The sequence below is a fragment of the Ictalurus punctatus genome, chromosome 26 (genome assembly GCF_001660625.3).
Source record: "Ictalurus punctatus breed USDA103 chromosome 26, Coco_2.0, whole genome shotgun sequence".
Lineage (NCBI taxonomy): Eukaryota > Metazoa > Chordata > Actinopteri > Siluriformes > Ictaluridae > Ictalurus > Ictalurus punctatus.
The window spans coordinates 7,675,877-7,702,335 of NC_030441.2; the positions used below are offsets into that span (position 1 = coordinate 7,675,877).

The window sequence follows — 26,459 nt, forward strand, 5'->3', positions numbered from 1 at the left end:
TAGTGCAGGAAGTAAGTGTGGAATTACGTAGGTTAGTGCAGGAAGTAAGTGTGGAATTACGTAGGTTAGTGCAGGAAGTAAGTGTGGAATTACGTAGGTTGGTACAGGAAGTAAGTGTGGAATTACGTGGGTTAGTGCAGGAAGTAAGTGTGGAATTACTAGCGACTCGTTTCCGCTGTTCAGAATCGGTTCCTTCTTTTGGGAGTCAATGACTCGGTTAGTCGTGCCCTTTGATTTTTGAAACTTTGCGGAATTTTTACAGTCACGAACAGCGCTATAACACCACATGAAAGGTAATATCTGAAAAAGCACAACAGGTGCACTGTAAGCTCGTTTCTCACACCTGTATGTGCAGCGTTTTAGGCGAACACTCCGGTTTCCTCGTCGGTTCTACTCGAGCGTTTTTATACCGTGTCACATGGTAAACTGGCGTATATCCATCAGTGGGTATCAGTTCAGAAATACCTGAAATGACATACCTGACCTTGACAGAGTGTGTTTTTCATTACGGGATCTGTTTTCTGTTTCTGCGCATTCGGCAGTGTTTAACTGATTCTTGACTGTAAACGGTTCGAGACCCAGAAGGCGTTATATAAAGTCTTTCCCATTCCACAGCTGCCTTTAAACACAGCCTTTGAAGAGCAATCTAACTGTAGCAGAAGATTTCAGTCCGTTATGCTAAGCTGGGCTAATCGGTACCAAATGTCGAACTCCTCTACAGACGCAGTAGATGAGTGTGTTAGTGTGTGTGTGTTAGTGTGTGTGGGGGGGGTGATGTTGCTGCAGGGACTGGATTTAGGCACAAACATATGGTTATACACACACCACTTTGCAGCCGCACTTCCTCCTGTCGAGTATTCATCCCGCACTACTAGACAGACCACATTCTTCTGCCTGGGTGTGTTGTCGCACGTGGCTGTGGCTATTGGGTTCATACTGCACGAATCCTTTTACTTTACACACATGGACACTGATTATAAACGATCTCAAACCTGATTCGTTTTAGCAAGTGTGTGTGTGTGTGTGCATACAAATGAACAGTTACAAAAGTTACAGTGGTATATCAACTTACACGTATGAGACAGCTTCCCTATACGCTATGAGTCCATTTGATTTGATTCACGAGTCACGTAGAGATTATTATCCGATTCTTTATCTCGCTGTCTCTCGCTGGTCGATTTTCCCACTGTAATGCATTGACGCTTTTAAATGATCACATTTGCCACCACTATCATTAAATACACTAGGCATAATGTTCCAAATGAAGTCTGAGATTTCACGTTCTACTTTTAGCAGCCTAATGATCGTCTCTCATAACCCAGAATTCCTAAACATCCTGGCGACGCGCTTAGTGTACATTAGTTCTGCCTTTTATGCCTTCTTTGAAATGAATAATAATGAATTCCACACTTCTGAAGGAAATGCAAATAAAAACTTTATTCTCTCCATTTCAGCAAGTTGTTTGACAGTAACTGGTCTCATAAACAAAACACATCACTCACATTAACATGAACACATGAACTACATTCTGAAGATTAAAGTAAGATTATTAAATTATCGAATGTTATTAATTCATATTAACATTGACTGAATTGTAAAAATCCTCCCGTTAGTCTCACGTTCACTCTCCACAAACACAAACATTTCTACTTCATCGTTAACATCAAACTGGTCCTATATAGAGCTAATATACATTTTTTTTTTAATGATATGAACTCATATTAACATTAACTGGATTTGAAATATACTAATCTAGAAATATATTTTTCTGCGCAGTATATACTTTTTCGTGAACTCCTCTTCATTTAAATCTGTACCGGCGCTTTAATTCAGCTCGAGCAGCGCGGTGGGGGGGGGGGGGGGGGGGGGGGGAATATTTCGACTCGACGCCGAAACTCCCGCTTCACTGCTGCTCACTCCCGGTGTAAAAGTCGAGCAGTGCAGAGATTACAGAGATTACAGACTACTGATTCCAGAAGCGAGTCTGGAATAGGTGCACTTTAATGTATAACCGCTGATTATGTGTACAATAAATATATGCATAATTGTTGTTTCCCTGCACGGGGAAGTCTTCAGGACAGAAGAGTTTACGCTTTCCGGTTCCTCAGTAGAACGGCGAGTTGAGTTATTGTTAGAACGTAAGCGAATACAGCGACTAACGTGTCTCCGGGACGTCCTACGACATATCTTTCAACCGTTTCAGTATAAAAACAGTTCAAATCTGTGATGTTAATGAACTCAAAATTCAAATCGAGTTATTGTTAATCGCGTTGATGTAACCTCCGCGGAAACAGGAAGCCAGGGCGGTACATATCGAGTGACTCCTCCCCCTTTTTAAGTAGCCAATAGGGTTTCGCTTACCTCAATAGCCGACAGTTAGCGCTGGATGTTTATAACGTCGTGGGCGGGACACTTCAGGTTCTAAAGCGCATTCGATTGGACAGAGATGTCCAAAAGTGCAGAATGATGTCATCAGAGTTGTCGCTCCGTATCGGTGGTAGAAAGAGACTGTCTGTTATTTTGCACGCGTATGTATCTTCTCAGTGTCAATCTTGTCGTTGTTTTGGAGCGCACTACTACCTTGGAGATACCTTTCAGGCATGACGCGTTCATACTAAAAGCCAGGACGCTTTAGCATTATAGCCGCATCGTAGGTCTCGTTAATGTTTTAATGCACCGGGATAAACCTACAGACGTCCGAAAGAGCGTGTGCTGGTAGAACGGATACTTACTGAACGCATTACTGAGTTACTACCCAGGAGTTTTTGACCCGGCGCTTCTCACATGCCTTTTCAAACACTAATGATGTGCTCTAATGTGCTGCAGCTTTTTCGACTTTGTGTAAAACTGCCACTGTGTTAATCCCATGGGCTTGAAGACTTTGAGTCATAACACTGGAATCGGGAAAAACTGACTATTCACACACACACACACACACACACACACACTGGATGACCACTTTCCTAACTGAGCCCATCTTTTGTTGTTTTGCTCTTTAGGAGAAGCCAAGAACATCCCTCCCTACCCCGGGCCGAACAAAATGAGGGACTGTTATTGTACGCTGAACCTGGACCAGGAGGAGGTGTTCAGAACCAAAATCATCGAGAAGTCGCTGTGGTGAGGGATCTCCGTCGTTCTTTTCATTCCATGATGCCATTCGGCCGCTCGCCCTCGTTCCTCCGTACTGTGTGTGTGTGTGTGTTGGGGGAAGGGAAGTCTGTGGTTAATGTGACGTGGAACACAGGAAGGAAGGACTGTGGTCATTCTGTGCGGTAGTTCCTCGTCGAGCCGGATCATGAAAATCCAGTAAACCGTGAGAGTGTGTATGTTGGAAGGAGGAGTGGATGATAGGTGTGTTTAAATCATCTCGAGACGCCAACCCTGAGCCCGTGTGAGTGTATCGAGAGATCGGTGATCGTGTAGGACGAGCACAGTCACACAGTGTCTCCTCTCGAACTACGAGGAAGAGGAATAGACAAAACAAACACGAATGGAAAAATGTCAAGTGTGGGTGTGTCTTCATGGAAACGAAGCACTTTAACCGTATCAGACCTGCTGTGACGCTCAGCGGACAAACTCCTTCACTATAGATACAGTGTTTTCAGACCGAGAGGAGATCTACGGGCGTGTGAAAAAATAAGCGCACCCCATGGAAATGGTCGGTCTATTAACACAGCTGAAATACTTGAACAAAACGTTTGATCAGTCATTTGATATTCTTCTGTGGCAAGAGTAAATACGCCCTTGGCCTCAGGAGCTAGTCCTGCCCCCTTTAGCGGAAATAACTTCTTATAGGTGTTTTACATAATTGTCCACCAGGCTTGCTGGAATTTTTGACCACTGTTCCCTGTTCTTTGAGGGTTTTCCTGCATGTGCTGCCTGTTTCAAATCCCCCCACAACATTCAAATCCGGGCTTCGACGAGGCCATTCCATAACCCTCCATTTCTTCTTTTTGAGCCATTCCTTAGTGGATTTGTTAGCGTGCTTTCTCATTATCCTGTCGAAAGGTCCACTTTCAGTTCAACTTGGACTTTCGGACAGAGGGCCTCACGTTATCTTCAAGCACTCTTTGATATGATGCAGAATTCATAGATGAATTAATGAATGCAAACTCTCCGGTCCCTGAGGCAGAGAAGAAACCCCAAACCATAACATTTCCACCACCGTGCTTCACGGTTGGTATGAGGAGCTTCTCCTGAAAAGCTGTCTTTGGCCTGCGCCAAACATGTCTGCTGTTACTGTGGCCAAACCACTCCATCTTTGATTCGTCTGTCCAGAGCACATTACTCCAAAAGGCCTGGTCTTTACCTATATGCTCATTGGCAAACTGTAGTCTTGCTTTAATGTTCTTTTTAGACAGCAGAGACTTTTTCCCGACACGCCTCACATGCAGGTCAAATTTGTGCAATCTCATTCTGATTGTAGAAGCATGCACTTTGACACCAACAGTCGCAAGACTTACTCGCAGACCCGGTGATGAAATTTTGGGGTTCTCGGAGACTTCTTTTTCCATCAGACGGTCTGCTCTTGGGCTGAATTTACTGGGACGGACAGTTCTGGACAAATTGGCAGTCGTTTGAAATCTGCACCGTTTGTAGATGATTTTCCTTACAGTGGAACGATGTATTTCAAATAATTTGGAGATGTTTTTAAATCCCTTGCCAGACTCATAGACATCCACAACCTTTCTTTCTGAAGGCCTTACAGAACTCTTTAGATCTTGGCATGATGACACCACACACCTCGATAACAAAGGGAACACCAGATACTAGATATGAGAGAGGAATAAATAAGACCGGTTCCACCTGCACTCCCTGAACAGGTTCTAATCACTGGAACCCGATCTTCAACACCTGATTCTAATTTTATGGATTCGAAGGTGTGATAAATGTAGGGGTGTACTTACTTTTCCATGAATGTTTTTTTTTTTTTTTTTAATTAAAATTGTGAAAAAATGTCGATTTTATATCATTTGACAGCGTGTGTCACTTTTATTAACGCGCACCGTTTCAAAGACGATGTTTCAAATGTCTGCTTGTCCAAATATCTCCAAAAAAAAACAAAACAATTTCCATGGGGTGCACTTATTTTTCCACACGAGCGTATTATGCTCGCTAACAGGATCAGTTTGTCAGTGCAGCCCGTTCTCTTCTACCACCAGTGTGTAGTAGTTCTTCAGTTATGTTTGAAATGTATTTCTTAAGGCAGTGAGGTTTATCTGTGTACAGATTACACATGTGCCAGTGTGTGAAAGCACGATTACGACCCTGGTAGTAATCTGGTAATGTCCGTCCTGACCGATGGTGAAAGTTTCTCTCTGTTTCTCTCCGACCGCAGCCCATTCTACGGTGAAGACTTCTACTGCGAAATCCCGCGCAGCTTCCGCCACCTCTCCTTCTACATCTTCGACAGGGACGTCTTCAGGAGGGACTCCAGCATCGGTGAGTCTCAGCACTGGGTCAGCGCACATCGTTCCGTCCACGCTGCTCAGTTCGTAGCAGTAACAGGAACGCGCTCGGTAGGAAGCCGATCCGATCTCTGAGGCGAATCGGTGTCCGGTGCCGAATCGTACGATGGGGAACAGGACCGCGTTGAAGCAAGGATACCGATTTTTAATACCTTTCCGGGATAAAAAAATCGATCGCATTAATGAACGATGATGAATCTCGAAACACCGTTTTCTCCTCTCCATCAGAGGAACTGAGAACGTGTAGATTCCCCAACGAATGGAAAAAAAAAAATGAAAGGAAAACGTCAGGTAGGATTGTAGCCGAAATAGCTTTGATGTAGCTTCTTGTACACTGCGGGAACAAAATGAAAACACGCCCACCGTGTAGCCAAGCTGCACAGCAAGCTCTCGAAATTTCCGTCAGTGACGCGCTTGTTTTACGCCCAGTGATCACGTGCCTTCTAGAGTACAGTCCGGTCACGACAACCACGTTCGTTGGACGATATCTTATCCCAGAAATAATCCCGATATGTCATATTATTGTCATTTTAAAATCAATTTTACGCCACCGGTATAACGATAACACGATGGTAGAATAAAGCGCGTACACCCTTTCAAAGAGCAGTGAACTTTCCATTCTTAAAAAACCTCCAGACATCAGTGATGGCATGTCAGAAAAAATTTCGTTTTTGTCTTCTGACGCAAACGTCCTTGAAATGTAGTCACTGTTTCATCGTCATGTTTATCCATTTATTTATTTATTCATTCATTTAGTTATTCGATGGCATTCCGGAAGACGCCCTCATCCAGAGCGACTTACATTTCCCTCATTTATACCTGTAGAGTGATGATTATATTTATTATTTATTATACTATATCTAAGCAGTTGAGGGTTAAGGGCCTCGCTCAAGGGGCCCAGCAGTGGCAGCTTGGCAGTGCTGGGATCTGAACTCACTCACGAGCTGCCACTGACACATGTTTACTCAGTTTTACTGGCATGGAATATTAGACAACGGCATTTATAACTGATGAGACAAATGACATCACACATTTTATATATTAACTTAAACAACATGTGAAAATGCCCTTGTTATGAAAACCTGACCTACAGAAATATTATTATTATTATTATTATTATTATTATTATTGTTACAGTGAGACACTACGGTAATACAGTATTGTGAATTCTTTATGCTTTATTGATGGTGTGTGTGTTAGTGCGTCGTAGAACGAGCGTATTCACGACGTCACACTGTTCTACTGAACACTTTACTCAAGTTCAAGGTCACTTGTGCGCTTGTGTTATTTTGTGCAGCAGCGAGTTGTAATATTAGGTTCATGTTGTGTAAATGTCTGATTAATCTCGTGTGTGTGTGTGTGTGTGTGTGTGTGTGTGGGATAATTAGCCCGTTCGTAAAGCGCTTCAGTTTCCCGCCGTTCATTCACCGTTCATCTTCAGCTCACGCAGCTGAAGCGGCTCGACCCCCGGCTTTATCGACTCTGACCGGATTCTTTGAAACGCTAGAATTGTTCTTTCTAGATTTTTCTTCTTTAAAAAAACTTTTAATGCCTTGTTAATATCTTGCGTGTCGTTTTTTTTTTTTTCTTCCCCCCAACAGTATGTTTGAATGAAAATCAGTGCTAGTGCTTGCTACGCATCTTGCATTCAAATACAGTTTTTGCGTTTGTGCGTTCTTATCTGAAATTGGAGGGATGTTAAAAGTTAGAATTTGAATTAGCCAGCCCTAGAGCGGACGTCTCGTCAGACGCGGCGCGAACGGCGAAATGTTTCGACGTTCGTCCATGATGTGAACAGACGCGCGTGTAAACGCGACGGGAGATATCGAGGTCTCGAAAATGCTCGCCGTCACGTGCATGCGTCGAGAGTGTTATTATCGTGACAGGCCTGGTCTACACATGATGATATAATGAGAAGAGCGGCTGCCGGGGTTGCTAGGGACCCTGCATGATATCCTGGACACACGAGTAACTTTGAGGTACAACGTAAACTCCTTAACTATAAATTAGGTTAAAATAGTGGGTACAGTTAGCTTTAACTGGTTACTGAGCTTAAATTGAATAGACCTATTACCTTTACAATCAAACTACATTATTAAAACCCACTGAAAAGGGGTATAACTCGGCTACGTTCGCTAACAGGAAATAATTCATCAGTTCAACTCGAGGAATGATGCAGATGATGGCTTCAGATGATGAGAAATGGTAGTAGCGCTATATATATATATATATATATGTATATAATAACGTTAGTGTTCAGTAACGCACTCCTCATCAGTGTTATTGTTTTTCATTTCGATAATGTCCTAGGCTTTGTAATTCCGAGGAATATTAAAAGCAGTCGAGAAGGTGATTATTGTGACAGGACTAGTAGAGGAATGGTAACAAAAGAGAAAAAAAAAAAAGACTCCAAAGGGAAAAAAAAAGTGTCTGAGACTGAAAATGACTTCATTCAAACGTTTCATTTGAAACTGAATTGGATTTGTAACGCCAGTTAACCGCCGTCGATTCATCGGCAGCGGCGGGTTTGGGAGACGTTCGGAAATCCGCTAAACAACTTCTGAGAAAAATATCAAACCGCAATTAATTTCACATCCTCCAGAGATAAAAATGGTAAATGGTCTGCACTGATATAGCGCTTTTATCCATAGCGCTTTACACTGGGTCTCGTTCACCCATTCACTCACACGCACACACCAGTGGTAGCAGAGCTGCCATGCAAGGCGCTAGCTTGCCGTCGGGAGCAACTCGGGGTTCGGCGTCTCGCCCAAGGTCACTTCGGCATGCGGAGTCACGTGGACCGGGAATCGAACCACCGACCCTACGATTAGTGGACAACCCGCTCTACCACCTGAACCACAGCCGCCAGATATCCGTAGGTCGCTGCGGTAAGGAGCTTGATGGCTGTGGAGTCTTCGTCCCTCAGGTAGCGTGAGCGCGTTGGCCCTTTCAACAGAAACACTGGAGATGTGACGCGCTTCACACGGCGAGCAGACGTGAGTAGCGGCCTGTCTGAAACCAGAGCGTTTTTACCGTGTGTTGTTTAGACTCCGCTATACCGTAATGCTCTGCTTATTTTGCGTAGTGCCGATTAAAAGCTTTAAAATAACAAGCCAGATGCCGTAAGGCGTTCCTGACCCTCAATTATGAAGAAGCGTATACTTGTGCGAGGCTACAACGTGACATTATCGACTGCAGACCACATATCATCTTAGCGTACACGCCGTTTTCCTGAGACACGGCATCAGGTTGTTCTTAACGGTATATTAGCGAAATAGAGAAAAACCTAATCATTCGATTCACGTAGCGCTTTTAACAAGGAAGATTGTCGCAAAGCAGCTTTACAGATATCCGGGAATAGATAAAGATTGAGATGGGTGAGGAAAACCTTCCCGAGACGAGATGAAGGAGAAACCCGGAGAGGAACGACTCGGAAGGGAACCCGTCCTCTTCGGAGTGACCCCGGATAGTGAGAGTATAAATCATTACTCTTCTGTAAGTGTGTACTGTGGAGTCGAGCAGTGATAAGTGTGTTGGAAAGATCTTCAGGGTCTTGGTTGATTTCAGTAGAGTTCCAGCTTTCAGCCTCTAATCAGATTTGGGCCAAGACGCGTCATGTGACGTCATCACAACGCGCGTTCATTCAAAGGTGCGTTTTTGTGTAAAAATGGCGTTTTAAAATGAAACCGGTCGTCGTCCACACTGGCGTTCCCTCCGTGTTTCAGAAACGATCTCCGTCCACACTGCACGAGCGAATACGCAGGTCACATGACCATTCATGCACACTGGGCATGCGCATACAAGTGTAAACAGCAAGTTGGTTGCTAGTCCAAACCGGCGGTCCGTGTAGGTCTTACGCCGATCGAAATGAGATTTGTTGCAGATCGCTCTAATCGTAGCTCGCCTCTTGCGCATATACGCAGCTGCAGTTTTATACAATACAGGATTTAACTGCACAATGGCTGCTAAGAATGACAACAACGCCAGCAAAGCTTGCGGTTCAGTCTCCGTGCTGTTGTGTATACGATCGAGGTAGCGTAACGGTCATAACGTACGGGCTCGACGAATCGGGGAAGGACACGCAATGATCCAGAAGACCCAATCAGGGGGCGAATGTGGGCGGAGCCACGCCCTCGTTTTTCAGAAGTCTTCGTTTTGGTCTGTTTATACTGAAACACGAGCCCGGAGCCTTCAAAGTAATACGGGGTCGTCTGCGTTTCCAGAAGTTTCGGAGTAGTGCAGACGACAGGCGTAACCGTAGCAACACTAACGCACACTGGCGTAAACAGGGTCTGAACGGGTTCATTTACCGAGAAACATCAGTGTGGAAGGGCGTGCAGAACGATCTCGTGCCATTGCGGTTTTCCCCAAAATAAAGCGCGAAAAAAATAACTCGGCAAATTGCGTCGAAATTTTGGAAAACTCGAGTCACGGGTTATTCACCGTATGACGAGTGAGACTCGAGCACAGTATGGAAAATGCCGTGTTTAACATGGAAAAGGAAGGAAATGAAAGATCCAGTGCTAAAACACGGTGATGAACAGAGGAGTCAGTCGGTGTCGGTGAACTTTCTGTCCCACTGCATCGTTACGTCAGGGCTTAATCCACCCGGCCGTATCGAACCCTCGCCTCACGTTCGGGTCGATCTGAGCTGAGCTATGCCCCGTTTGAAGCCATATCACGCATCCAGCAGTGGAGACCACACCAAAAGAGGGCTTTCTAAGCCCCGTGTGTGTGTGTGTGTGTGTGTGTGTGTGTGTGTGTGACGTCGCGCTCTGTTTCACCCCACCGAGCGTGTGTGAGGTCTCCCTGCTTATCTTGCGCTCCCTTCTATGCCTCAGACATCAGCGCTCAACCTGAGGCACGCTTTATACTTGAAACAAATGCCGTGCCGAAGCTCTTCTCAGCCTGAGGCAGTTTATACCAAAACCAACGGCTTTATTAAACTCGGCTACACGGCTGTAGGGACGTGTGATGTAATACGTGACGTTCGTGTTTTAGCGGCTTTCGCTTGAAAAACTAAGAGGCAAAATGTTTTCCTTCACTTTGTGTGTGTGTGTGTGTGTGTGTGTGTGTGTGTGTGTGTGTGTGTGTGTGTTTGTATGTGTGTGTTATTGGTAGAAATAATAAATGAGGAGAGACAAAACAGTGAAGAAAAGAGGAAGGAGGAGGGAGTGAGTGGGGGGAAGGGAGGGCCGTCTCATGTGTCAAACATTTACCACAGCTGTGCTCATTAGAGATTGTGTGTGTGTGTGTGTGTGTGTGTGTGTGTGCTCCTGCATACAGGGGGATGCGGGGGCAGGGAGAAGGTGTTGATAACAGCAGTGAGAATGTTTCCATGTTTTTTTGTGTGTGTGTGTGTGTGTGTGTGTGTGTGTGTGTGTGTGTGTTTTTTTTGAGGGAAGCAGAAGCAGCTGCGCTTAAGCCAATAAGAGCTTCATGTTAACATCGAAACTGTCCAATCAGACCTGGTGTTCACTAAACGCAAACTGGAGCTGTCGACCAATCAGAGAGCTGTGACCAGCTTGGCGAGCAAACAGCCTCAGGCCTTCATGTGTACCAGGCTGTGTCTCTGGTGAAGAGAGAGAAGACCGGTGTAGATTTCCACTGTTAGTTAGTAAGATTTTAACGCAGTTGTCGGTTTGACGCCGCAGAGTCCTGGTGCGAATAAACGTTGCTAGCTAAACCGCTGTGAAGCTGCGATCGGTAGTACGCCTGCTTTGACTGAAGCGGTGCTCCTTCCTATTGCAGCACAGTGAGGGCTTTCCTCCAGGTGCTCCGGTTTCCTCCCCCAGTCCAAAGTACAAATGCATTTGTACAAATTGTCTGTAGCATTTGTGTGTGTGTGTGTGTGTGTGTGTGTGTTTGTGCCCTGTGATGGCTTGCCTCCCCGTCCAGGGTGGATGGATGGCGTCATGTCACGGCAAACCAGCAAGTCCTTTTCCCAGAATGCACCACGAACGACAAACATGGCCGACAACTACAACTCGCAACGGAACACACAGACACGTCACCTTCTGCTTAGGACTAATCACACACAGCTGTTCTTAATCACACCACACTGCTTAAGAGACTCTCACACACACACGTAGCCGTTGCGAAGTATTACGCTCAGTTGACTTGTCTCTGTCGGTTACCTCGCCTTTACCTCGCCTTTACGTTGTGTTGTTGCTCTGGTTTTTTGATTTTGTTATTCCCTCGACTTCGACTCTCTGCCTTGCCTAGTTTGGATTGTTTGCATGATCGTTTGACCCTTGCCTGTCTACGGTTATCGATTTCTGCCTGACCCTGTGGATTTGTCTGCTCATTAAACTGCCTTACCTGCACTTGCTTCCGTCTCAGCCTCCATTACCTGATGGATGGATGAATGGTTAGATGATTGACAGGTCAGCTTGATTGCTTCGAAGCAGAATCAGAACTAATCCCGGCTAGACCAGAGAGAAAATTCTACAGATAAAGCTAGCAGCGCTTAGCCAGTATGTTGTTCTTGACAATCAGCTGTTTACTGTCGATGAAGAAGCACTTTTTCCAAACCGGAACAAGACCTGCCCTTCTCCACTGCGGCTCAGTTGAAGGTAGCTGATGTAGCTAGCGAATGGAATGCAGTCCATTTATAATTACCTCCCTAATGTTATAAAGAAGGAGGGGCGCTTAGCACGTTTGCCTCGCATCTCCGGGGTCGGGGGTACCTGTGTGCATGGAGTTTGCTTGATCTCCCGGTGCTCCAGGGGTTACCTCTAGGCACTCCGGCTCCCTCCCCCAGTCCAAAGACATGCGTTGTAGGCTGATTGGCATCTCTGAATTGTCCGTAGTGTGTGATTGTGTGTGCTGTGCCCTGTGGTATCCCCCGCCTTATCCCAGAGTCCCCTGGGATAGGCTCCATGCTCCCCGCGACCCTGTGTAGGATCAGCGGTAGGGAAAATGGATGGATGGATATTATAAAGAACGCGCCTTGCAGTCTACGTGCATAAACACACGTACCAGCGAAACATAAACACAGCTACAGAACACGTTCTTTGACGTCTCTGACTGATTAATACTAAGAAGTAGTACTATTCTTGGGATGATTGACGATAGTATCGGGAATCGCCGATAGATATCACGTTACAGAGGAACAACTGAACAAAATGGCATCAGTGTATCCCCAGGTTTCTCATCCTAGGGAGGCGGCCATGCTCTGTAACTGATGATCAGGGTACGAGAGTAAGTGCGTAACTTCAGTGCCATCGATACGAGCCAATGAAAGTAGGTTTTCTCTCCCACACACCATTTTACAACATGCGAGTGATATAAAGCGTGCCAGTGCGGTGGTTGTTAGCAAGCGTAAGAAGCGGTGCGAGGCAGGCAGATGTTGGTTTGGGCTCGTGTGAGCAACACGTTTGATCTGCCAGAAGGTTGTCCTCCTCCTCCTCCTCCTCCTCCTCCTCCTCCTCGCTCTCGCCGTTTCTCTGTTTCCTACGCTTTATCTGGTGTTAATGAATGTAGGCTTTATGATAATGAGTGTAATTTAGGCTCTGGTACTGCGTTCCTCATTCCACAGTCTGAAGTTGAGAGTAGAACACGTGCCAACCGTGTGCCGTGTGTGTGTGTGTGTGTGATTGAAGTCTTCTCAGTGTTGTGCCCTGTTTTTACACTGGTAAATTTGCCATGTCAGGTCCTTTTCAGTTGCTTACATGTGGTAATGTTGTGTGTGTGTGTGTGTGTGTGTGTGTGTGTGTGTGTGTGTAAACCCTGGGCTATTAACTCTAAGAGCTCTCAACCAACATTAAAACTACATGTGATCTGACGCCACATGCCATCACACAGATTACGGGCACAAATCGTAAGCCTCGATTTATTCTCTTGACTATCAGAACTTGGGGTCTTGCAAAATTTCCTGTGAACAAACGTGTGATCGGAGCGAAACACGCCAGAGGACAGTTCAGCGCGGCTTTCACTGCACATCCGTCTTTCTTGCACAACGTCGACGTTACTGTGTGGTGAATACCGAACATATTTCAACTTAAGGTGTTTTTTTTGTTTTTTTTAAATCGGTAAATGATAGCGGTTAAGATCGAATAATCTGAGAAGATAGCCGTTGAAGACCAGCCAGAAATCGTGATCCCTCTGCTGATCGTCAGGAGAGGCAAATCGCCTCAGTTATCCTCGAGTGGACATGAGTTCGAGGATGCGTGTGAGGCTGGGCACACTTTCACACGTACGTCAGTCGAAATGTTTCTAACCTGACGTTCAGACTAGCAAGTGCCAAGGTGACAACCAACCAGTCATTTCATTAATGAGGTGTGAGACTCAAAGCTGCACGCAAGCCACAAGTGAAAAAAAAAAATGGAGATTTACAGCGGTGCTTGAAAGTCAGTGACGGAATGTTCTATATTCCTGCATTAATACGACCTGAAACATCAGTAGTCCTAAAAGCAGATGAAGAGAACCCGATTAAACAAGTGAGACAGAAATATTATACTCGGCCATTTATTTATTGAGGAAAATGACCCAGTGTTTCACAGCTGTGAGTGGCAGAAGTATGTGGACGTCCAGGATTAGCACTGTAATTCGAAGGTGTTGTTCTCCGCTTGATATCTCGCTTCGCTTGTATTTGCTCATTTGTAAGCTTTGGATAAAAGCGTCTGCTAAATGAACGGATGTACATGTTTAGTTGTCGGCGATCACGTTTGCACGGACGACGATAATCCGATATTAACCGGATTAAGACGATACTCCGACGAAGAAACTAGCATGTAAACGGCAATTTTTTTTTACTACCTCAATCCGATTAAAGTCGTACCCGGAGTAAACACAGACGGGATTAAGACGTGTGGAGTGTTCCCGTTTCAGTCGCGTTATCGACGTGTGTTACAGACACGTGCACACCTTAATCACACAAAGTAGTGCTACGGTACCATGCACGATCTATGACTGAGTTCTAGACAAGCAAAGTGTGCAGAGTAGAGGTGGAGGAGCCAGAGTACGTTTTTTGTTTGTTTGTTTGTTTGTTTTTTCTAAATAATGTAGAGTTAGCATTTCAGGGGGTTAGTTAGGTGTTCACGGAAGAGGTGGGTCTTCATCCGTGACGGATTCCGCGGTCCGGATTGAGGCTGGAAGTTCAGGGCACCACTGCGGAACAGTGAGAGAGAAGAACTCGAGAATGTAAACAAACAGGAGTGAGAGAGTCTGATATTATACCCTAAGAAGAAAAAAAAGATCCAGACGTGATGGAGTTTTAGCTGATGTTTCCGAAGCCATTGATTTCGTCTCTGACCGGCTAGAAGCTCGTGAACGACAGTCCGCCGATGGAATCTGTACGTATCTTTACCCAATCGTGAGGTCGTTTGGCTAGAAAGCGCATGATCGGCTGCGAGCGATTAACAGGAAGTGTTTGTGGGTTTCAAACTTGGTTATGTCGTGTGCGAGTGAGTAATCTGAGGCATCTGCTTGTCATCTGTGTGTGACTTAAAGTGATCGCCCTGGCACACATCTACCGTGTTTGACGGGCTGCAAAACAAAATACACCGATAAAATACACACACTGGAAGCGACCAGACGAGGTCAAAGTTCATTTCACATCAAAACGAACGAAATGCATGTCTGGGGGAAAATAAAAAAGCAATTTAATTGGAAAAAATGATAAAGAAATCTGCTTCCTGCCAAGTTTCACTGACTTTCACTAGCTTAACCCAGCCCGATGCACAATAGTGTCAAGACACAGCAACAACCCGGGGTCATCAGCAGTGCTTTCCTCATTTGAACACGGGGTAACTGTGCACATGATAAACGGTCTCACGTTGTGTCATGTAAACCGTCTGATGCAGAAGTCCGAGCAGATTCGATTATAAAGCTGATGATATTTATCATGCTGAATGTTATTATTGTACACACTTTTGCCATTTCCGCCTTCAGCTTCCCTTATCTGAGACGCTAGTGAGTGAGCAAAGCCACGCCCACAGCATGGTAGGAGTGATGAGGTATGATGATGACAGAGCGGAGTCCTGAACGCTGCACTACAAGACCAGTTAGAGTTATCACCATATCACCAAAATCAGCACCTGACACATACGAAGCAGCGTCCCATCTTTACTCGAGCATTTTAACTTACAGTCAGATCGCTCTGGGAGAGTTCTGCGAGCTTACAGTGCACCTGTTGTGCTTTTTCAGATATTACCTTTCATGTGGTGTTATAGCGCTGTTCGTGACTGTAAAAATTCCGCAAAAGTTTCAAAAATCAAAGGGCACGACTAACCGAGTCATTGACTCCCAAAAGAAGGAACCGATTCTGAACAGCGGAAACGAGTCGCTAGTAATTCCACACTTACTTCCTGTACCAACCCACGTAATTCCACACTTACTTCCTGTACCAACCTACGTAATTCCAGACTTACTTCCTGTAGTAACCTACGTAATTCCACACTTACTTCCTGCGCTAACCTACGTAATTCCAGACTTACTTCCTGTACCAATCTACGTAATTCCAGACTAACTTCCTGTACCAACCTACGTAATTCCAGACTTACTTCCTGTACCAATCTACGTAATTCCAGACTTACTTCCTGTACTAACCTCCGTAATTCCACACTTACTTCCTGTACTAACCTACGTAATTCCAGACTTACTTCCTGCACTAACCTACGTAATTCCAGACTTACTTCCTGCACTAACCTACGTAATTCCAGACTTACTTCCTGCACTAACCTACGTAATTCCAGACTTACTTCCTGTACTAATCTACGTAATTCCAGACTTACTTCCTGTACTAACCTACGTAATTCCAGACTTACTTCCTGTACTAACCTCCGTAATTCCAGACTTACTTCCTGTACTAACCTACGTAATTCCAGACTTACTTCCTGTACTAACCTCCGTATTTCCAGACTTACTTCCTGTACCAACCTACGTAATTCCACACTTACTTCCTGTAGTAACCCACGTAATTCCACACTTACTTCCTGTACCAACCTACGTAATTCCACACTTACTTCCTGTAGTAACCTACGTAATTCCAGACTTACTTCCTGCACTAACCTACGTAATTCCAGACTTACTTCCTGTAGTAACCTACGTAATTCCAGACTTACTTCCTGCACTAACCTACGTAGTTCCAGACTTACTTCCTGCACTAACCTACGTAATTCCAGACTTACTTCCTGTACTAACCTCCGTAATTCCAGACTTACTTCCTGTACCAACCTACGTAATTCCAGACTTACTTCCTGTAGTAACTTACGTAATTCCAGACTTACTTCCTGCACTAACCTCCGTAATTCCAGACTTACTTCCTGTACTAACCTCCGTAATTCCAGACTTACTTCCTGTACTAACCTACGTAATTCCAGACTTACTTCCTGTAGTAACCTCCGTAATTCCAGACTTACTTCCTGTACTAACCTACGTAATTCCAGACTTACTTCCTGCACTAACCTCCGTAATTCCAGACTTACTTCCTGTACTAACCTCCGTAATTCCAGACTTACTTCCTGTACTAACCTACGTAATTCCAGACTTACTTCCTGTACTAACCTACGTAATTCCAGACTTACTTCCTGTACCAACCTACGTAATTCCAGACTTACTTCCTGCACTAACCTACGTAATTCCAGACTTACTTCCTGCACTAAAGTACATAATTCCAGACTTACTTCCTGCACTAACCTACGTAATTCCAGACTTACTTCCTGCACTAACCTACGTAATTCCAGACTTACTTCCTGCACTAACCTACGTAATTCCAGACTTACTTCCTGCACTAACCTACGTAATTCCAGACTTACTTCCTTTGCTAATCTGCGTAGGTTTGTAAAAAAAAGCCCCACCTCTGGTCTTCATCAGCTGCTTACGAACAGATAGCTGAAACTCGTTATGGTAGTGGGCGTTTCCTTTTTGAAACACACTGACAACGGTAGACCAATCACAACAGACTGGGACGTCTGACCAATCAGAGCAGAGTATGCTCTCTGCAAGGAGTTTAGAATGAATCATTCTGATGAATGAAACGCTGCAGTTTAAATCATGAGCACATTAGAGTGTTTTTTAACTTTGGATGCATGTACATTTATTGTATGAGATCTTTCAAAGAAAATTTCAAGAATATCTGAGAATATTACACATGTCCGGACTGGTTAGTAGAGCTGTGTCGTGATTGGTCCACAGGTAAGGTGGCGGTGAAGAAGGAGGACCTGCAGAAGTATCATGGCAAAGACACCTGGTTCCAACTGCAGCCCGTCAGCGCAGACTCGGAGGTGCAGGTGGGTGACCCCTCTTTCTTCCTCTCTCTTATTCCATCACACTGTCCAAAACCAAAACCCAACACGCTCTCTTACTCCCATCAGCAGTCCAATGTCTTACCCACTCGGCGAATGCGTAGCAGTATAATAATAATAATTGTGTATAACGAGTGTTATACAGTCTGTACAGGATCCCGCAGCGTATTTCGTGATCGTCGCAGACAAAAACGCTTGATTTTGCCGCGGCTTTTCTTTCAAAAACGTGCGATGCAACTTGCCGAAAAATTCTCGAACCGGCAAAATCGCACAAAATTGTTCCGCACGCTCTCTCACGGTGATGTTCGTCGGTAAACGAGACCTTTCAGCTGCGCTCGTGTGTATCGAAGGGGACTGAATGCACCTCGCGATGACGTCACATGACTTGCCTTGGCCCGAACACCGCGGCGTCTCCTTGCTTTTGCGGTAATTTCTGCGTATGATACGTATTATACGTATCGGGTGATGGGAAGAGCTGGCTAGTTTGGTGGCGGGGGTCCGGGGGGGTGGGGTGGAGGGGGGTGGGCGGGTAGAATGCTGTAGGTCTGTGTGCTATAAATAATAAATCTAACACAACATAACACTGCCCCACGTACATACAGTAACATTAGATAAGTAGGGTGCTATAACATTCAGGCGTAGAAATGTGTGCAGCTGTCGGTGTCCAGCTAGTCAAAGGGTCAGTCTGAATCGTTCATTCATTCGCCACTTGCTTCTGTCTAAAGTGACACAAAGCACGCAGTTGTGGGTTTCAGGTCCTGCTTAAGGGTTCTGCGTAATCCTGAGGCTTACACTCACAACTCCGTAAGTAATCCTAGGTAAATAACGTAGATCTTTACGTAAGGGAAGCGGCCACGGTCGGTCAGCGAGACAGCGACGGAGAATGTACAGCACCGTGTGTAAGTAGAGCTCAGTTGTCGTGCTGACTCTTACAAAACGGTAAATGAACATATAAGGACATCAGCTGTTTAATGCTGCTCCCTTTTGCTCTGGTTGAGATTTCTACAGCAGAGCGATTCGACTCCGGTTAGAAACGACTGCAAGAATGAGTCATACTCGGCCGTTTACTCACTCGCTAGCTGTTTAAGCGTGCACCTTTAAAATGAATCAGTGTGTTTATGTGTGTGTGTGTGTGCAGGGTAGAGAAGGTTAACAAATATCGAATATATTCACCACAAACAGACCGTTCTGTTGTTGTTTTTTTAACGATAAGTTGACTACCCTGAGCGCATGAAGGCATCCGGACTCGTGTGAATTCGGTTCAAAGAAACGTTTCACACGCAGACACGTTCTCTCCTCAGCCCGAAGAAACATCTGTATTATTCACAAGGCTAGATTTGCCCTAAAGCGGATCTCCGGTAACACAGTCGTATTCATTCGTGACTGCGAAGGAAGGAAGCGTGTGCGCGCGCGTGTGTGTGTGTGTGTGTGTGTGTGTGTGTGAGAGAAGGAGAGAGGAATGGGCTGAAATGGAGAGGAAAGATGGAGTATCTGCAATCATAGAGAGCACATTGTTGTGTGTGTGTGTGTGTGTGAGAGAGAGAGAGAGAGTCCCCAGATGCCTGTCAAGTCTCATTTGCATATTGATGATGTCAGCAGGAGTTTGACAGTGCAGCTCTCAGAGATTTCACACACACACACACACACACAAACACACACACGTTCTCCAGATATGATCTGCGACAGCAAAGGTAACTACTGTATATAATATAAATGACACTTCTTTCTTTCAGTCATACCTTCTCTCTCTCTCTCTCTCTCTCTCTCTCCCTCACACACACACTTTTGGGTCCTCTTCTTCCCTTCAATCACTTTTTTTCATTGGGTGGTGTGTGTATCCATGGTAACGCCATCCCATCCTCCACAGGGAAAGGTTCACTTGGAGCTGCGCCTGAGCGAGGTCATCACGGACAGCGGAGTCGTCTGCCACAAGCTGGCAACCCGGTGAGTCAGCCAATCCCCGGCCTCCCTCCCCTCCCCCGCCAGCCAATAGCAACACCGCAGACGTCATTTACCTGACTGGTCATGTAGGAAACCCCAATACAGTTCAGAGCAGGTTCGGATTTCTAGAGTTGTGGAAAGGCTGCGTTTGACTCGTTTCGGAAAAGCGGGTCACAGAAACCCCGCTGCAGTTCGTTCCATCCCTGCAATGAGAAAAAAGGAAAGCAAATCATGCATCTCTGCTCCTTGTTGCTTATTATAGGTGATTATACAACGTACAAAAACTGGCCCTGACTAAGATTATTCATTGATTCATCCTGTATAGTGTTTCACCGAAGCCGGGTTCGTTAAGCCGGTAATTACTCTTGCTCCTTTGTAATTCTAAAGCGCTGTTGGTACTAAATGTCGAACGACCTCAGAGAGCTGTTTTATCAGAGGCTTGCAGGCATGCTTTAGGTCTAGTTAGTCAGCCACATTCCACAGAGAAACAAGGAGCTGTTTGGTCAAATATGTTTTTGTTTTTTTTCCCCCCGACTTGCGTTATGTTTCTACTTTTGTATTTCTTTAGGGCTCGCAGAAAATAACCGGCGTTCTCTGGGGAGGAGTCTCGCCTTCTTTTTCGTCCTTCTTTATTTTTAGAACCCGTTTACTTTGTCTTTGCGCGCAGAACTTTGTCCAAGGCAGATGATTTACTTGCCGGAAAGTCAATATTCTCATGTTGGAGCATGGCTTGGCCTCATCAGTATGGAAGGCTTTACATGGTTTTAATGCACTTACAACGTGCTTCGATCAAGTTCACCGATGCAAAATACGTACCGGTGTAGGATATCGTGGAAATGTTTCCCGTAATTCAATTCAAAAAGTGGAACCTTCATATGTTTTTTTTTGTGTTAATCTCGATGATTACGGCTTACAGAAATCAAAAATCCGGAATCTCAAAATATTAGAATAAAGAATTTATAAGACAGAAATGTTGCAGCGTCGCATTCCTAGCGTCAAGCCCGTCCTGAACCAGAGACAACATCAGAAGCGTCTTAACTGGGCTAAGGAGAAAAAGAACTGCTCAGTGGTCCGAAGTCCTCTGTTCAGATGGAAGTAAATGTTGCATTTCATTTGGAAATCAAGGTCCCAGAGTCTGGAGGAAGAGTGGAGAGGAACAGAATCCAAGCTGCTTGAAGTCCAGTGTGAAGTTTCCACAGTCAGTGATGATTTGGGTTGCCAGGTCATCTGCTGCTGTTGGTCCAGTGTGTTTTCTCAAGTCGAGAGTCGATGCAGCGTCTACCAGGAGATTTTAGAGCACTTCATGCTTCCATCTGCTGAGGAGCTTTATAGAGATGCTGATTTCCTTTTCAGCAGGACTCTACACCTCCCACAGTGCCAAAACTACTAGTAACTGGTTTGCTGACCGCGGTGTTACTGTGCTTGATCGTCCAGCCGACTCGTCTGACCCGAACCCCGTAGAGAATCTACGAGAGACACCAGACCCAACAATACAGACGATCTGAAGACCGCTATCAAAGCAACCTGGGCTTCCAGAACACCTCAGCAGTGCCACAGACTGATCGCCTCCATGCCACGCCGCACTGATGCAGTAATTCATGCAAAAGGATTAAAACCCTGACCGAGTATCAGTGCATAAATTAACATACTTTTCAGAACGTCAACATTTCTGTATTATAAATTCTTTATTCTAATATTTTGAGATACTGGATTTTTGATTTCCGTGAGCCGCAATCTGTAAACAAAAAAAACAAAAAAAAAAAGGGTTTGAAATATTTCACTTCATGTGTAATGAATCTACAATATATGAAAGTCCCACTTTTTGAATTAAATTACGGAAAAAAACACAGTCTGAGGCTACAGCGGGCACGGGCTCACCGGAATCGGATAATCGCATGAATGTGACGGTGTTCCTTTTAAAGTGGCCGGTTAGCGTACATGTCCATGTGTGTTGCTGGCCTGAGTGTGTCGGCAGCGCCCACGGATCGTCGCTGTACGCCATGGCCGGGTGTATTTAAAGCCTGCCGTGGCACCGGGTCAGCCGTGCATTACACAAACAAGCTTAGCACACAGGAAGTACTGCCATGTTAATGTGTTTAAACACTCATCACACTCACCCACAGCGCATGTTAAACACACACCCGGAGTGGGAACGAAGAAAAGGTCGTAATATGACCGGATGAACAAAGTACGCCAATAAGTATAATGTAGCACGTAATAAATATATCGTCATTATTTTATGGCGTGGAATGAACTGTACAGCTTTCCATAAACAGATCCATTTATTCCTGTTAATGATCACTGGTAGTTAGAGTGTGTGTGTGTGTGTGTGTGTGAGAGAGAGAGAGAGAGAGTGGGGAAGGAAGACATTATCACATTAATGCAGTAAAGGTGTGTCTGAGTTGTTGTCTCAGTCAGCATGAATAACTCTGGCGTATGAATGCGTGCGAGTCACCGAGCGTGTGAGTAATGCAGAACGCATCGGCCTTGCTTCAGACGTGTTGTGAGTGGCTTTCAGAGATTCGGCTTTGATCGCGATCATATCATGAGCTAATCTATCATTTGCCGGAAATGGGTTTTCCAGTGGGTTTTTACCGGGTGCTGGCTTAGTCACTTGTGTACAGTATGTTAGATCTTCATCAACCAACACACCAGCGTGTAGGCGTTAAATAGAGGGTTTTGTAGCTGTGCTCTGATTGGTGGTTGTTGGGCTGATCTTAACGTACATATCACATTGAACAATGCAAAGACGAATGAGTCTGAATTCTTTTTTTTTAAGCCTAGTGTGCCGAGCTACCTGTTTGTGGCCTGTATGTTATTAATCCTTAGGGCACTAGACTACTTTTGAGTGTTTTTCAGTTCCTTTATTACTAACATCGTACGGTTTGAAGCCCCGCGATAAAGGAACTGAAATTGAGATTTACACAGTATATGTTGTTCTCATTATCTGATATGTAATTGCTAACAGAATGCTGACTAGCGGGCTTTACCGATACCGATAAATAGGCCGGTTACCCGCCGATAACCAGTTCATCAACGATAGTTTTTAAACTGATACTGAATGAAAGCATAACACGCGTACAAATATAACTTTATTACAAAAAGAAACAGTACGGACCGTATACCGAGAAAATGTACCGTACTTTCTTAAATGAACTAAATATATAGCCTATTAATACATTTTATTAAAATAAATAAAAGATATACGTCCAAATCGAACCACAAATAGAGACGTCCAAAATAAAAATACGTTCAAAAACACTTCAAATAACACAACAAATTTGTTATTGGTAGTTTTTATTTCGCCTCCAGAGGCCGCTCTCGAACTGTATAACGACAGCGGACCCTCCTCGGCCGCTCCGGCAACGGACGCAGCCGGGAAAAACTGATACTTCCTGCAGTCGGTCATGTGCCGATTAATCAGCAAAACCCATCAATCGGTCGACCTCTACAGATCCTTTTCTAGAATTTTCAGCGTAAATGAAGGTCCATGATTTGTTGTTTCATCTGTTATTTAGGGCTGGGCGATATGGACTTGAAACTATATCCCGATATTCTGATATAAATACAGAAGCGTTCGCCACTGTTTTTATCTACAAGTGATGGTTGTGATCTTGAGATCCTCAGAAACACAAGCACTGATCTAAAAGTAAACCTGATTTTCTGAAAGCAAACCAGATCCAGATTGTTGAGGTGCAGTAGCTCCTCGTTTAGTGATGAACTCCTCCTCGGTTTCACGTCCGCCTTCCGCCGTACTCGTTTTCGCTCTGCACGTGAGCTGAGAATGGGTCGCACACAAATACATCATCGACTAGGCTTCATCGTTATCACGGGAAGACCCATTCTTACTGTGGGGAGAATTTCTACCGGTGTATCGCAAACGATAAGATATCGCCCATGCCTACTGTTAATGCGATGTCTTGTAGAAGAATGTTACGGGACACTTAAGGGCGTGTTTGTGGGAGGTGGGAAGAAACCGGAGGAAACCGGCACAGACAGCAACCCGAGCTCAGGATTGAACCAGAACTGCACCACCATGCCACCTAGAAGCCATAATATCCCTGAAGACATTTGACTGTAGGGATAATAATATTAATAACGAGGCATATTTATCTTATTATGCGCTTAAGAGTTACATATGTTCAAGAGTATTTATGTTATTAAGAGTTTTAAGAGTTACAATGCATACGGTGAACACAAATGTACCTTCAATTAACATTTGGGTAATATGTGTGTGTGTGTGTGTGTGCAGAGGATATCGTTTTGAAAGCCAGTGTCACACCAGATGTCTTGACACACCTGGTGTAGTGAGTGTGTGCAGTGAGGACACAGGAAAAACAAGAAATCTTGACATTTAACATTTAAGACGCTGCCAGATAGAAACAGCAGAACAAATGAAGGGAGCCATGAAGAATATTCCTTCCTACAACGACAGCGTGTTTGTGATGGTAGATAGTTAACGGGGGACGATGAGAAGGGTTCGAGATCATTTCTTATCATCATTTAGGTCAAAAATGGTCGTCAGTCCGAGTTGGAAAGTGATTCCAAAACATAAAGTCCAGCATTAAGATGTCAGGCTTGATAGCAGTAGTACTCAGTTATTCTTGGAGCGCTAAGGTTAATAAGCTGATATACTTATTTAGCATCCTTATCTTCTTTCAGATAAGATAAAGAACATTGTGGAAATATAAATTTAGGAAATACTGACTTTCCCTGCAGTCTGGCTCGCGTCTCAGGGCTGAGTCTAGGGCTGAGTCCAGCTTTCTTAAGTTGCTCAAAGCCTTCTGGGCCTGGATCTGCCGCATTTACATCGGGGAAATGAGTAAAGGGAAATCTGATTAGTTCCAGATTGCTGCCCGGGCAACAGCGTCCAAAAATACACTCGGTGACGAGGCTGTGATTCGTCTGCCTCTTCAAAATGGCCAGCGTTCCTTAGATATTCCTCTCTGTAATCGAGTTATTAACCACCAGAAATAAACACCCCAGAATTGTTTGGGTCACCAAGGCGATGCGAGTTGTATTTTTATTATTATCTTTAAATGTGAGCGTGTGCAGTCGGTCGTGAGCGACAGCACTGGTATTTGATGAATGGAAATGCTTTGCAGTTCAGGGGTCAGCGTTTTTTCTCATGACTCCAACCGGTAGGAATTTCCCCAAGGGACGGCATGTTTAATAGTTGCATTTGCAAAATTGCGTCCCAGTCCTGTCTATAATTTCCGAACATTTCCAATTGTATTGAGGATTTTGATTATTTCCGGTTCAGCGCCGCTTTTAATATCCCTAGCTTGAGCGTAATTTATGCAGTATGTCATATAAGATCGTGTAATAAGAGAGCATGGGGGGCTGGTACTGAGTTAGCTAGGTAATTAGCAAGTACAGGTGGCGGGGGAAAATAACAGCAATATACAGTAACAGTAAGTTAATATGAAGGACCAGCTTTTCATCCAGAACGTCGTTAATCTCGGGACGGTGTCTCACAAGTCCGGAGTGGCTTCTGGCCCGTCTTGCATGGGATGTTCGGGATTCCTTTTAATCGGGTGGTCTGGGCAGGCCACGCAAAGCAGCCGACGTCATCCTGTTATTCAAGAAAGCAATCATTTTAGCAGCACGCATCGGCGGGTTACGATCCTGAAATATGGGCACATCGTTAGGAAGGAGTGCGAGCACCAACGGCTGCACCTGGTCTTGTAAAATGACATCATATTTGTTGGGTGTTATACGACCATGCAAAGAAATCACCGGATCTAATGGATTCCACAACATGGCCGCCCGTACCGTCACGGATCCTCCATAGTTAAGAGTTTTGTGTTAAAGGCATCCTTTGTCGTCCTCCAAGCATAAATCTGTCCAGATGGACAAAATGAATTCTGTTTTTTTTTTTTTTTCTTCCTCCCCATTGTTCAAGGGCCCAGGTTTAAACTTGACTTGGCCTTCCATACAAAAGGCTTCTGAATGCCACCTGAGACATGAATTCCAGCTCAGATTTTAGGTGCTCATTCAGTCCTGTGCTTATTTTCAGGGCTGTGTTATCTGTTTCCAACATCCCCAGACCATTTCCAATTGATAAAACAAGGAATAATAATAATAATAATAATAATAATATTTAGCTCTATATTGAACACTCCATATATATGGAATTCACGCTGCATCATCCATACAGTTAGTTCATGCCAGTTGTAATAACGGGAGTGAAGTGGTTACTGCAGATAAACGTTTTCATAACATCACGTCCGAATGATATGATTTCCCTTCCGCTTCGCTGGGGTTCTGCGAACTGTGTATCAGTCAGAGCTATTTCATACAAGAGAAGAAAAGAGAAGGCGAACTTCATGCGCGTCGCTTCTGAAAACGCCGAACCCAGCTCGATCGTCTTGCCGCACAGTCGTGCGGGGGTTGTTTATCCCGGGTGCACGCTGTGAGGTTTTTGATAGTCCTCTGCGACTGTACGCCACGGCACACTGTAGGATCTCGGCTGTCATTAACGTACACAGACTGCACGACAGTCAAGACGCGGAAAACGACCCGTACGGAGTTGCAGGACCGTGCCTCAAATCTTCTGACAATTTAATCGGAGGGAAAATTTGATCACAGCGGGCTTTAATCGTCTGTCAGGGAACGCGCCAAACGACCGGTTGAAGATTACCGATTTTGGCCTGGGATTATAGGAATCTTTTAGGGATTCTCAAAATTTGTCTCCGGACCACTAAATCGTTCGCAAAATCGCACCGCGTGAACCCGGTTTTAGATAAATAGACCTGGATTATTAAAAGATTTCTATCCCGGTTCTGGTTGATTAATGACT

At 44.8% G+C, this 26,459-nt stretch overlaps 1 protein-coding gene across 1 annotated transcript in view; it reads left to right on the forward strand.

Annotated features, from left to right (window-relative positions):
- rasa3 (RAS p21 protein activator 3) overlaps nt 1–26,459 on the forward strand; it is a 67,963-nt gene that overhangs the window by 18,190 nt on the left and 23,314 nt on the right. Inside the window, exons 2-5 of the mRNA XM_017457946.3 lie at nt 3,000–3,117; nt 5,339–5,442; nt 17,607–17,701; nt 19,584–19,660. Of these exons, the coding sequence (XP_017313435.1) occupies nt 3,000–3,117; nt 5,339–5,442; nt 17,607–17,701; nt 19,584–19,660 (394 nt within the window). The remainder of the gene's footprint in view (nt 1–2,999; nt 3,118–5,338; nt 5,443–17,606; nt 17,702–19,583; nt 19,661–26,459) is intronic.